The following is a 14,791-nucleotide window of genomic DNA, read 5'->3' on the forward strand; positions in this document are numbered from 1 at the left end:
ATGCAGATTTAAGATATTTATTAACACAATACACATACACTGGTAAACCAGAGTTACGATGGTACATGTGTATACACATATTATAGGATGTAGTTGAGAAGTCGACAGTCATAATGTCTACATTTTCATCATAAGCTGCTGTAGACCTGTAAAGCACCAAGGAAAATAAAAGTATTTTTACACTGGTGTCTGTGTTCTAATTGAAATAAAAACACCCATAGACTACCCACACTCACCCTCTTTATTGAATGAGGGTAGTGTAGCATGCCCTGGCAGCCATGAGTATGCTAGTGCTTGTAGTACTACAAGCGCCAGCATGCCCAAGCACTTAATGCAGCCACAGCATGCTGGGACCTATAGTGCCCCAGGGACATATTGATTTTTCCTATCAATAATTGTTACCTCCCACCCACAAGCTCAAGGGTGCGGGAAGAGTCCTGGTGCTATCAGAACGAGGCTGGTTAAACCTAAGGGAGGAAAGGTGCTTTTTAATTTTTTTTGGTTGTCCCGATCTCCCTAGGGAATCCAACCCTGTACTGAGCAGCCTGGTTTGGTATTATGGCAGGGGGCCTCACGCTGCTGGTTTCCCTGCTAGTGTGCCACCAGCCTAGTGCTGGTAATCGAAGCCACGATTTATATCCCGGGAAATCTTAGATGCTACATCGCCGCGGAGTGCCTTCACGGCCGATCCGTAGGCAACTGAATATGCCCCTATGACTGTTGAGCTTATAACTGTGTAGACATCATGAGAGTGGAAACGCGTACACCCAAATATCAACAGTTGACTTTTCATACCCAACCCCATATTACAAAATCAATGTCGGGGAATATAACAAAATCAAGTATACTCCTTTATATGCTAGTGTTGCAGGTTCAAAAGAGGTTTAATTTAGAACTTCTGACATCACAAGGACAGACAGACAGACAGACAGACAGACAGACAGACAGACAGACAGACAGACAGACAGACAGACAGACAGACAGACAGACAGACAGACAGACGGTCCCCTATGGCGCAGTTGCCACTTTCAATTGTTGTTCAGTATTCAGTTTGCAATATTTATTTTAATAGATAATATATTGGCCACTGGAAGATGAGAAAAACGGCATTTAATGTATTCAAGTGTTAGTCAATTAAGAAAAGGAATCGGTCTACATTCCCTGTAAAACAGATCTGAAACCAGACGAGCAGAGACCAAGGACAAAACACATTTACATAGCTAGAAATGCTTCTACTGTGTATACCATTAACTGCTGTGTGATATGCAATAGTCCTAATGGGGTACATAGACATACACAACACAAGAGCGATTGTAGGTCACTCTTGAAATTTTAGAAATGTCCCAACATTTACTGTACACAAAAGAACTGTACACTGCTTTAATAGGAACAGATGATAGATGAAAAACATGTGCTGCAAGGGAACAATGCTGGTTTCTGAATGTATGTTCAGCAACATTGAGAGCCAAATAAATATAGATCCGTATTTAAGTCAGGGCCATCTAACTGGTGCTTGTGCTTACCAGGTAACCACCAAGTTGTGGAAGTACGTTGCTGTTCGTGTTCTAAACTCCATAAAGTGCAGCCAACACTACCTACCTCACAAGAACTATATATCATTATTTCACATGGACCTCACTAGAGAGAATGTGCACCTCCATGTTTACATACATCAGTCTGTCCCAGCCGCAAGCATGGCACAGCTTGTCTTCTCAGTACAGAGGTGGCAGCACAGGTGAATAAGCAGCACTGTGATTGGCTGTTAAATCACACTAGTGTGAGACTAAGCACCGCAGCACAGCAGGTTAGAGCTCGCTATCCTGTCCTCGTCGATACTGTGGCCTGGCCAACCCTGGGGGCCACCTCACAAGCAGGAATTTTCTCTATTGTAAATTGCTGCCTGCTAAGTTTTGGCTCTGGCTTTCAAGTCTTGGAATAATTGACAAGCCATAACATACATGATTTAAGAGGACGAGCTGAGTATGCGGTATAATTCCTGGGTTAAGCATGGGTTCAATCTAGGGTGTGCTTGATGGGACTGAAAGTGGCTGTAAATTCTAAATTCAGAGCCAATTTCTGTATTAAAATACTTCTAAATGCACTTTGAATGGGACACTGGGCATATATTACAATGATTCCATTTGAACATAGAATTGTGGATTTTACTCTGGACAGTTAGTAATATAAAATGTATACAATAATATATAATCGTGCGCTTCTTACAGTGATATTCAAATACATTTTAAGCTTCCTGATTTTTTTATTTTATTAAATACCACATTTTAAGCCGAGCCTGAAAAAATGTATATATATATATTTAATTGTATAGTACCAATCATATTATGCAGCGCTGTAAACAGAATATGTAATCATTCACACCAGTCCCTGCCCCATTGGAGCTTACAGTCTAAATTCCCCAACACGCACACACGGGTCCATTTTTGGCAGAAACGAGAACATATAAACTCCACAGTTACGGCCTTGGTTGGAATCAAAACTATGACCCCAGCACGGAGACGAAGAAATGCTAACCACTGTGCTACCGTGCTCCTGGTGGCACAGTGCAAAAAAACTTGTAAACATGTATCAATAGGTAACAGTTTGGCATAGACATAATAGTTTATTGATTATAGTAAAGAGTAGGAAAAGAAAGATGTGTGAAGTGATCAATAGATAAATACATGTCACACATCTTTGGTTATTAACTTATTTAAACACGTTTACTGGGAGAAGTAGTCACAGAAGATCAGTAAAAAAAAAATAAGAGTTTGTTTGGCAGGGGGTGGGATTAAAGTGAGCAGTATAAAGTAATCTAGACTATCCTGCCAGGTCCTTAAATCACAATCCATAAAGATTCGATAAATACAATTCACTTTTATAACACACTAACAAAAGGCTCTACAAAAGGAGGGGACTGCAAGAGTTTGCGATACAATATCCTAAACCAGACGACCCTTCATCCCCACTATATGCTAGGATTTGTCAGTGTAGCTCTCTGCATTCTCCTTTCCTTGCTACCCATGAGCTGAATAACTTTACTTCTTCTATATTGAATAGGTAAGGAATGAATCTGACAACCAATAGGTAAGACAATTATGTTGTTCTAGGTACTGTGAAGAGTAGTTTACCCTTTTTATTTCCCTCCTGGCCTCCTAAATGTTAGACGCCCTTGGTACCCTGAAAGGCGTATGGACACACTTACAGTAACACAGCACTGTCTGCACAAATTGAATCGCAGAAAGCAATTGGCAGAATCAAACTACAAGAGTTTAATTCCATATTTCATCTGTGGAGAATAAAACTACAGTTCAAGGACCGCTATAAAGAATACAAATGATTTCAGCTATTGCCAATGGAGCTAAAATAAAAACAAGCAAAACAAAATAAAAAAATGCAGTGATTAATGTCTGCAATTCCCTACCTATACAGATTCCTAGTCACTGTCACACACACATACAGTATATAAGTACAACATTCCTGATCTCGACACTATGCAAACACTAACAGAGTCTGCAGTTACAGCATATAAAGTTCATACAGAATTATGTTCCAATCACAGACTACGATGATGACACAACAAAGCATACAGCTACATTACCTAAAAAAACAGAGTAAAAATGTTCGCTGAGCCTTCTGCAACTGAAAAAACCTGTGCTGTGATGTGAAGAGCTAGCCATTATGGCTCTCACAAGTTTAACATACCTGTGGAATTCATATCTTTACAGCAACGTAAAACATAAATGTTGATAATATTGACAACTGACATGAATGTAATGGATTGAACAGAAAAAAAAACACCTCTATTTTTTTTTTTTAAGTTGGAGAGGCCACGCATGACAGCATTCAAAGACGTGGTCTAGCTTTACACTAATAAACATCAGCACAGCTTTCATGGCATTGTGTGTTCACACAGTACAAGATAAATAAATGGCTATCCTTTTATATCCCTAAAAGTCACAGTTTACAGTTATGTGACATTAGTGGGAAATCTACACAGGACAACTTCATGTGAGCAAATGAACACAAACATTGATTTAAAATATTTTCCTAAAGTGCCCCCTCCTCCATCCAGAGGTTCTCAGTTCTGAGAGCAGAAGGACCCCCCCCCCCCCCCCCACCCCCGATCATCTTGGGCTAAGAGAGAAACGGCTTAATCCCTGGGAAAGGCAGGGAGTGGGACTCTTTAGAAAAATATTTTCTTATGTGGAAGTGTAGCTTTAAAAACCATAAGAGCCTTGAAACATGGTGAAATCGGAATGATGATGCACATCATGAGTGTGTTAATGCCATAGGTGTAAGTGCCCCCCGTGTTTAACCCACTGGTCTAATTAGCACCATTACACATTAGGCTTTCTTGCAATGTTGTTTTGAGACTGAATTAGAGAAAATGTACAGTACAAGATAAAACACTTTCCTAATCTCCAAAGCCATGAGCACCATTGTCAATAACACTTCATCTGTGATGCACAATTATAAATATCTTTATATCAGTATAAATATTCCTGTAGTGACCTTATAATGGGAGAAAAGTAATATTTAAACAACAAAAGAAAGCCAATCTCAGACATACGGAAACACAAGAAAGACCAGCTCTGTATGAATGAGTCAGGATAAAATCTACACCATCACTTGAACAGGAAAGCCAGAGGAGAGGAGATTTGTCTCTGTGGCAGCTTAAACGAAGCTATTAAAAAAAAATCATGCAAAGTATTTTCTATTATCCAGAAACCAATTACCCAAAACTTTCAGTAAAGCGAAATAATTACTGCAACTTATGGTGCTTATTTCACAGACATTAGTCCTACAGTCACTGCTAAAACAATTTAACAAGAAGGAGAATGCTGGGGAAGAAAGTCATATTAATAATAAATCCCATATTTAATGTGGTTATAGAAATGTAAAGCATCAAAAGAAAACTTGGCCAAACTATTTTTAACCAGACTGATTGACCTTGGGCCTCAGTAAGGCCGGGTGCCTCTTGGCGTTCTCACCTAAGGGTTCACCCTAGCCCAATATGCTTGTAGATAAAAACAAACTCTCCCTTCATTTAAAATCAAGCTTCCCCCACGCAAACCTCCACCAATGTTTATGTTCCCTTGTTTTCAAAGCTATGCTGCACTTGGCTTTTTAAATCTGTGAGGGCAATCTGTCACTCATTTTGTTTTCATTAAACGGAGAATGGAGACATAAACAAGCGCTACTAATGGTCAAGATGTGAATGTGGCTATCACGCATGCTCCTGCTGCCATGCTTGTCTCTCCTACGCGCTTATCCTCAAGCTCCAGCCTAAGGGTGACTCATTATCTTCAGCCTTTACCATGTCAATAAATATTCTCCTATATTTTAAAATTAATTTCAACTTTTACCTCTCCGTTACAATTTCCCACTTCCAAAAATTTGCTCCCTCCAAAAGCCGTACGCCCTAGGCTGCAGCCTAATCAGCCTATTGGATGATCAGGCCCCGATGGAAAAAAACACCACACCTGCACGCTAGTAAATACAGTAAAGGGTATGGTTATTTTTAGACCAGTTTACATGCATTGCACTAGTCTCAAGAACATTAGTAAAATGCATGAAATTAATGTCAGTGTTTATGAGGCTAGGCTGACCACACAAGGGCCTATTGACACGTTCACTTATCGGTTTGGTCACTCAGATGGGTGACTAAGTTAGACAGAACTGGATGCTCGGTGCAAGTAGGCAGATTGCACGACGTTCTGTTATTTGGTCAGGAGATGACTGTACTTACAGGACAACAGCAGAACTTGCTGACCAAATTTACAGACATGCCCGATACTGATGCAACAGATTTCGATTGGATCATTTTCGGGCACTACCCAACAAGTAACAATATCTGGCTTAAATGCAGATAGCGCCAGCAATGTGCCGCATTTGTGGGTAGCACAGTTTTCAGCGCTGCAATGAGCATTGCAGACACCTTGGCTAGATTACATGGGTCTGTGTCTCAAGTAGATATATAGCTCTTTGTCCTTGTTTAGAACATTTTTGCATTTAGTGACATAAAAATAAATTATTTGCTACCACATGTATATCTTTATAACAGAAAGTGTTTATGTTACGCTAACCATCTCTGAGCGCTGGAAAACGCAACGTAGGAACATCTGATCATACAGTTACTCACTTTGCTCCTGTGAAGACGCTGGCGGCAGTGATGATTCCTCTGGTGGAGCAGACACAGACACTGGTGGAGCAGGAGGAGTAGCAGGAACAACTGCAGCGGCAGCCTCAACAGCCATAGACCTAGTAATTCGGCCTTTCCGCCGACCTTGGCTGTTTGCAGTTTTACGTCCCTTCGGAGTGGATTGTTCCCTTTCTTCCATGTCTTCTACTACAGTTTCCATTTTCTCTTTGGTGTTCTCCCTAATTATAAAAAGAGGCACAGGCCAAATCAAACCACTACTACTCTCAGTGTCTCAAGTGTGAAGAAAGGAAAACAAAAAAACAGCACTTGAGAACATTTTCCTGAACTCAATGCAAGTGAAATGTACAACAAATCCGTAACACAATGAGTACTTTATCTAGAGGGCGAGACTCAATAAAACATGCGTTAGCGATGGAGACGCCACTTTTAAATACTAGAAACAGTCTTTATACAGCTACTGATGATTAAACCTGGAGAAGAACTATAATGATTTCTTTTTTTGTGGTCTATTTACGGCCGCAAAAAGCTCCAACATAACTATAAAAATTTAGTTTTGCAGTTTACCAAGATGAAAGCTACGTCATTTTAATTACATTCATTCAGAATTGTCCCAATCCGGCGGGCCTATTTTCTAACTTCCCAGTCACAGTAACATGAATGTGAGGTCCATGGATGAGGGGAACTGATCACACAGCTGTCCATTTGAATTAGGAGAGAGCTTGCTGTACTAGACTACTGAAGAACCCAGGAGGACCTGCCATATCAGGGTATGGTAACTTACGTAAAAAGTATTTCTGCTCATCTTTGTGATCTCCACTCAAAATTTACATTTTGGACCAAGTACATAGCTCGCCTTGTTTTTTAGGGGGAACGATTGTGATTTTTTTTTTTGCACTGATCGGGTGCTACCAACTAATAAAACAATTAGTAATTATGTAAAGCACGTTCCCTGTGCAGTGATCTGGCTGTCAAACATCCACAAATTGGATATAGGAGAGGTGACAGGATTTTTACTTAGAAGTGTTTAACCTCTTAAGCTGCATTGACTAGATCACAAAATTGGAGGGGAGACATATTTTAATCTAACAACTCTAAATAACACTCAAGTGTGTCAAGTATTTAGGACTACCTGTCATGCAGAAGTGTGTATGCAGTAAGAAAACATTTATCCAAAACATGTGCAAACAATGTTGCTACAATAAATATAGGCGCAAGGCTACAGCAAACTACATCCTACATGAAATACACAGAGCTGCCAAGTTTTAATAGAATAAATTATATGCATATAAATTATATCTGCATGTAAATGAACAGACTGCTTACCTAAATTCCTCCTTCTCCTCTTTTTCCTCCTCATCCCTTCGCTCCTCTTCCTTTTTCTCATTTTTTTCTGCTATTTTCTCCTCCTCTACTTTTTCAAGCTCCTTTTCTTCTTGGGAAGGGCGTGTAATCTGTTGCTTTACAGCAAGAAGGAGAAATATCACATGTAGCAGTGTGTGACCACTGGAGGACAACACAGGAATGAGGCACAAGTGTAATATCACATGTAGCAATGTGTGACCACTGGAGGACAACACAGGAATGAGGCACAAGTGTAATATCACATGTAACAGTGTGTGACCACTGGAGGACAACACAGGAATGAGGCACAAGTGTAATATCACATGTAGCAATGTGTGACCACTGGAGGACAACACAGGAATGAGGCACAAGTGTAATATCACATGTAGCAGTGTGTGACCAGTGGAGGACAGCACAGGAATGAGGCACAAGTGTAATATCACATGTAGCAGTGTGTGACCACTGGAGGACAACACAGGAATGAGGCACAAGTGTAATATCACATGTAGCAATGTGTGACCACTGGAGGACAACACAGGAATGAGGCACAAGTGTAATATCACATGTAGCAGTGTGTGACCACTGGAGGACAACACAGGAATGAGGCACCAGTGTAATATCACATGTAGCAGTGTGTGACCACTGGAGGACAACACAGGAATGAGGCACCAGTGTAATATCACATGTAGCAGTGTGTGACCAGTGGAGGACAACACAGGAATGAGGCACAAGTGTAATATCACATGTAGCAGTGTGTGACCACTGGAGGACAGCACAGGAATGAGGCACAAGTGTAATATCACATGTAGCAATGTGTGACCACTGGAGGACAACACAGGAATGAGGCACAAGTGTAATATCACATGTAACAGTGTGTGACCACTGGAGGACAACACAGGAATGAGGCACAAGTGTAATATCACATGTAGCAATGTGTGACCACTGGAGGACAACACAGGAATGAGGCACAAGTGTAATATCACATGTAGCAATGTGTGACCACTGGAGGACAACACAGGAATGAGGCACAAGTGTAATATTACATGTAACAGTGTGTGACCACTGGAGGACAACACAGGAATGAGGCACAAGTGTAATATCACATGTAGCAGTGTGTGACCACTGGAGGACAACACAGGAATGAGGCACAAGTGTAATATCACATGTAGCAGTGTGTGACCAGTGGAGGACAGCACAGGAATGAGGCACAAGTGTAATATCACATGTAGCAGTGTGTGACCACTGGGGGACAGCACAGGAATGAGGCACCAGTGTAATAGAACATGTAGCAGTGTGTGACCAGTGGGGGACAGCACAGGAATGAGGCACCAGTGTAATAGAACATGTAGCCCTCCCAGAATGCCACTTGTTCAGCTTGTATAATCCTTATTAAGATGGGTCAAACAACTAATAGGTGTCCGATTAAATTAAAACATGTCTCAATTATGCAGCCGGAAGCCTATGAATACATTTATTTGGCATTGATTTACTTTGGTCCACTGAGGATTACCCTAAACATTACACAAATACTATTCCAAACAACTTATTTGATAAACACAGAAGGCGGATTTCCGCTAAATCCCGTGGTCAGAAATGATGGCAGTGCCTGAAGCAGAGCTGCCAAGTTTTAATAGAATAAATTATATGACAGGACTGCCATGCTGTTTTGGGCATGCTGGATGCACTCCTTATTTAACAATGAAATGGACCTTATTTACAAAGCGCATAGGATGCACACCCAAAAATGCATTAGTTTTGCATCAATGCTCATGTTGATGATGATGATGATGAATGCTCCAACATAGACCACCCAACGCACTTCAAGGTGTACGGCTAGTCTGTGCTCTCTGGAGAACGCTCCACAAACCAAAAGTACACTGAGGTCTCCGGGTAAGAGGATAACCTCTAAAATTGCACTGCCCAAGTGTAAAGGATCCGTCAAAATGCAACCTCAAAACACGTTAGACTCCCCCTTTTATTACATTAATATTTTTAGTATATCTCCTAAAATATGGGCAAGTCTAATTTTAGTGTTCCATCAGGTGAGGGAGGAGATTATTGGGACTGTCATTATTACACGTAGCATTGTTGTGTCTGAGGCTTTTTTCCATACATTGGGCAAACTGCAAATGTGCCACTAAAATGTAGGGAAAGACCTGATCTCTGCCAGCTTTATGCTCCTTTAGAGGATTTATAATGACTCCTCCCCTTAATCTCATCATAATCTTGCTGTGAAAAATATATATATTTATTTTTTTATAGGTCCGCTTAACTAGGTGAACCACTCCACACTTAATAAGGAATGCCCCTCGCTGTGCCAACTTCTCCTATCATCCAGTGCAATCTGCTCTACCACAAATGGCATATAGCTCCGGAAAACCATGGGCTTTGGTGAACACGCACGCAGCGCCAGCAAACACCATTTTGTGCTTCATATATGAGCTCCACTTCTGTAGTTTTTCTAGTTGCCAGCAGATGGCAGCAGTATACTACTACTAAAGAAATTGCTCAGTTCCATTTTATTAGCATCCTCAAAACATAATATTGAGCGCTGACCTGGATGCTACAAGATATGAAATGTATTAAAGCGGCTTACAAAGTGTATTATACAGCATCACCTGCTTCCACAGACACCAATCTGACAGCTGGTGCATCTAGGCGATTACACTGTGGCACAACACGCACACACTGTATCCTTAGCTTCTGTGTGAGCCTGATTACAAACATAAACAGCAATGTTCTCATTCAAAGCTCGGCTGCAAAAACACAGCTGAACCCCCCCTGTGACTGCACGCACCTGCACATTCATCTGTTCAAGCACAATCTTCCCGGCCACCTTTGCAGTGGGACGATATTTGGCCTTGGCTGACTCGCAGAAAGATAACTTCCATAAGGGGGCACAACGGCGGAGACATCACTATCCTCCCTACAAAAGTTGCCTGACCCGGCAGCATGTTTATTCCAGGAAATTGTGTCATCCTGCCACTTAAGCTGCCTACAGAAGAGTTGACCATCTCACATGCAAGCTACTAATCTGGCAAGGGTTACTCAAGGTAATCCCCTCTGCGCTCAGCTTGATTGGCTGCAACAGCAGCAGAACAAGTTTCTTTTTAGTCAGATCATAGGGCTGAGGCACCTGCTATAGAAAATAAACAGGATGACTTTACACAGCCTTGTAGAGATCATGCAACCAGCCTTCATTTCATGGCTGTGGAAGTTTACTGCAAACCTCTTTCGGGAGCTCTCTTTCCATAACCAAACCAACCCATGTATTAGTTCTATTGCTAACCCTATTGCCTGTCCATTGCCTTCACATAAGATTTCTTACTATAGGTTTCTCCAGTTAGCAATTAAATCAACCCCCAGATGCAGCTTTACACTTTTACCTCTTTGTCCCGAATAAGAAATTCCTGGCTCAAGCCCAACAACAGACAGCTGAAACAGCGAATACAAAGGAAATAGTCAAAGCTGATCAATATATCAGAAAAGCCAATTAAACACAGGGAAGGCATAAAACGACACCCGTATTACTACGCGGCATCAGTGCCACTGTGAGAGGATTTGTCCTAGCCTTCTCAGTCAGGCTACACTTGAATGTCAGAATTAATTGGCTTCGTACAACTAAATTGTGATCACCACTCAATCCCTACCATTCTTAATCCCAGCAAACACAGCTTCTAAGTGACGGCATTGGAGGCACCTCATTTAAGTACAGTTCAAACTCAGTAAGCAACAAAACACTGCCAACAAATCACAATTTCCGAAATATCAAAAGATTACTCACCAACACAACCACATAGTAAATCAGACAATGCAATATTGTAAACACACAAAACAAACAAAAAAATACACCTCATTGAAAGAAAGTGGTGGTTGTGCATTAAGCAAAATTTGTTAAGGAGATATGGAGAATATGAATATATATATATATATATATATATATATATATATATATATATATATATATATATATACACACATACATACATAGATACACACACTTTTTAATCTTTTTTACAATCTAATAGAATGTTTTTGGACGCACAAATATTTAATTTGTGTGTGAATCTGATTTCAAGTGGACCATTTTTAAAAACGATATTAAGGTCACTTTTGTTAATTCTACCCAATTCTACCCATTGTACTTAAACAAAGGTGAGATAAATTTTAGATGTAGCCAAAGCAAGTACCAATAATCAGCCATCTATAATAGTGGACAGAGCACAGCAAACACTTGCTGTACACTCATTATCCAAGGACAGGTCCACACATGGCACAGGCGTTTATCCAGGCGACAGTACAAGCAGGTACTCCTATCTTATTCACAGTTAAAGATTTTGGTGGATATTTTAAAATATGATTGTATTTGCTGATAGTGAGGCCAAGTTTGAAAACCGGGTAGCAAACATTGTGAAATCATATTTAAATGAAAGATATCGCAGGCAACTATTATCCTAAAATAAGGAGCACGCTATATAATAAAAAATACAATAATTTATCACTAAAAAAAATAAAAAAATTACCTGATTTCGTCCCCTCCGTTTGCCATAATTTCTTCTTACAAGAGCTTTAAAATTTTCATTTTTCTTAGTTAAATAATAATATAACACACAATCTGCAACATTCTAAATAAAACATAAAAAGCATTACCACTTTGACCAGCAAATGACAGATCTAAAATACATATAAATTACACATTATCTAAAGTGCTTAGCGCCTGTTTATTTTATGTGATCCCTCACAATAAGTTGCAGGGCCTGGGATGCAACGTCGCTGTTACTTTGAAGGATCGTCAAGATTCTCGGCAACAAAAATATCAACTTTCTGACCACTGAAGTTCAATAAGAGATGCAACCGAAAAATGTTGCTGACCTATGACCGGGCAGGTAGCTAGCACCAGAAAGGTGGGAGACTAACACTGGGCATGTGGGCTGCATTACAACACAGAGCAGCTTGTGCACAGTATGACTGGGATCTGTGGCTATTTACAATGCTGGTCAGTGGGTCTTCATAATAGGCTTGTAGTTTTCATTATTTATAGGTAGGACCACACTGATCAGATATTTCCCACTTGCAGACTGCACTTTCCTGACTAAGAATAACAATTAAGACTTTTTTCTCTTTCCTAGTGATTAAGGCTGGGTACACTATACAAAATTTCTCCCGATGCCATGCCGTTAACGATTTTACCAAAAGATAAAAAAAAAAGAAAAAAAAAGAAGAAGAAGTCCCAATCAGCATGCCGATTCATATGTACACACTTACATCATATTACACAATTTACCGTCAGATCTGTGCTCCTCATCGATCGGCTGAAATGAACCTGACTCTGCACACTCCATAGAGATCTATGGACACTGCCGATACTGAGTGCATACACATTGCAGAATTGGAACAACATCGTTGAACAACATTTTTATTCCAGTTTAAAATCAAATGAAACGATACAATGTGCTTTGGAAGGATAATCATTCATCATTGGAGCGTACACACTAATGCAACATCGGGCCGAATGGTCGTTTATCGTGTGAATGGCACATAATCTGCTGAAAACCCTGTAGTGTGTACCCAGCCTAAGACACTGAAATACCAGTCTGGAACTACAGCAGGTGTCATCACGCTGGATAATACACAGCAGGAGTGCTTAGCTACACTGGACACTTTCCAAACCAAAGGTTCTCAATAAAATGTAAAACTCCTCCCATCAGCAATCAAAACAATTCTTACCTTTCTTTCTAGGCAAGAAGAAATCAGTCCAAAATTTTTAGGATGTTGAACAAATCTACAAAAAGAGAAAACATAAAAACACGAGAGGGGAAACGTGTTAGGACATTGACTTGTGTTCATGTTTCTGCATGGTTATGATAAGTTAAGGCAAACAAGTTCACCATAAAAGATAGAAGAACAAAGACAATGGCATCAGATTGCCACTAATCTGAAATGTATTCATGAATGAGATAAAGAGGTAGAAGAAGCAAAAAAGAATAAATCGCAATTCTAAACATGAAATGGTTTCAGACATTTTAAAGCAGCAGGGTTTTTTATTAAGTGCCTCTGTGGGAGACCTTGCAATCATGCTAACTGAGCACTTAGGCAAAAAGTGGTTACAAATAGCTGGTTACAAATCAGGAGGAGAATAAGTAATTTGGAAGCGAGGGCGGACCGACATACAGGAGCTGATCATGTGACCAAGCGCACTCAGCACTGACACCAACAGCAGATATCCTCATTCAAGGATACTAGAACTTACTGTCTGAGGAAAGACCTGTCCATATTGTCTATTATACTGGTCAGATGCGATACATACACTAATTGCACTAAATCCACTAATGCCTATTACAAGCACTTCTGTGTGTCACTTACATTACATCAAGAACATCACTAACCCAGCTGACACATCCATTTGAACACAGAACACCGTTACCCTGTAGTGTTATCCACTTCTTGTTAAAGGAAGAAAGAAAGTGTTCTTTGCTTAATTGTGTTGAACGATCCTTCTGTGCAGACGATGAACAAACTTGGGGAGTGTCTGACACGTCTTTTTCATTTATTATATATGGGTCCTTTCTGGACCTCACCAAACCCCCATTCATGTCACTCATCCCTTGCCCGTAGGCCATTCCCAAAGAAGCTACTACATTGTTATAGGATAATTGCACCTGAAGGTAAGTCCCTGTAAGTAAATCTCAAATCACATTCATTTCACCACGTAGTTAAAACTGTATCTGTCCGTTTTTCTCAGTATGACCGTTCATTCTAGTTTATCCGACATACATGGGGGAAAATAAAGGAAAATCGCCTGTACAACTCTGCCATACCGGGCAAAGGCTTACTGAGCGTTGTGCTAACTTCAGCCTCAACAACTACCAAGTCAGGTTATATTAATGGCACAAAGCAGATCAGCTCTAAATGTAGAGAGTGGGAGCCTTAACACGCTGCCAAAAAACCTATTATGTAAACGCTTGGTTGATATTTACAACTTGCTCTTTGTACAATGTCTGCAAGATGTGGGATTCAGATATAAAATTTACAAACTATATAAAAGAAACCCCCAACTATGAATCAGTGAATGACAAACATCTTTCTTCATAGCTGCTGAATTACAGCCAAGAGTAATATTAATACAGTCATTTACATCCCAATATATATATTAAAAAAAATACACAAACAAAATGCACATGCCCCGACAACAAAGACCTGTCCGCATTTTATAAAATCCAAGATTACAAAAATGAGGTCGGTGTAGCACAGTAATGGGCAAGAAGAGGCCCTGAGAACCTTCACCTG

The 14,791-nt window shown here is 40.2% G+C and overlaps 1 protein-coding gene across 8 annotated transcripts in view; it reads right to left on the reverse strand.

The window, feature by feature from the left end:
* Nucleotides 1-14,791, reverse strand: part of NCOR1 (nuclear receptor corepressor 1) — a 104,043-nt gene that overhangs the window by 45,168 nt on the left and 44,084 nt on the right. For all 8 annotated transcript variants that reach the window (XM_075196931.1, XM_075196932.1, XM_075196930.1 and 5 more), the window contains exons 13-16: nucleotides 13,232-13,286; nucleotides 12,028-12,129; nucleotides 7,487-7,620; nucleotides 6,143-6,381 (exon numbers count right to left, since the gene is read on the reverse strand). In XM_075196931.1, the coding sequence (XP_075053032.1) occupies nucleotides 6,143-6,381; nucleotides 7,487-7,620; nucleotides 12,028-12,129; nucleotides 13,232-13,286 (530 nt within the window). The remainder of the gene's footprint in view (nucleotides 1-6,142; nucleotides 6,382-7,486; nucleotides 7,621-12,027; nucleotides 12,130-13,231; nucleotides 13,287-14,791) is intronic.

Source organism: Mixophyes fleayi, chromosome 2 (genome assembly GCF_038048845.1).
Source record: "Mixophyes fleayi isolate aMixFle1 chromosome 2, aMixFle1.hap1, whole genome shotgun sequence".
NCBI lineage: Eukaryota > Metazoa > Chordata > Amphibia > Anura > Limnodynastidae > Mixophyes > Mixophyes fleayi.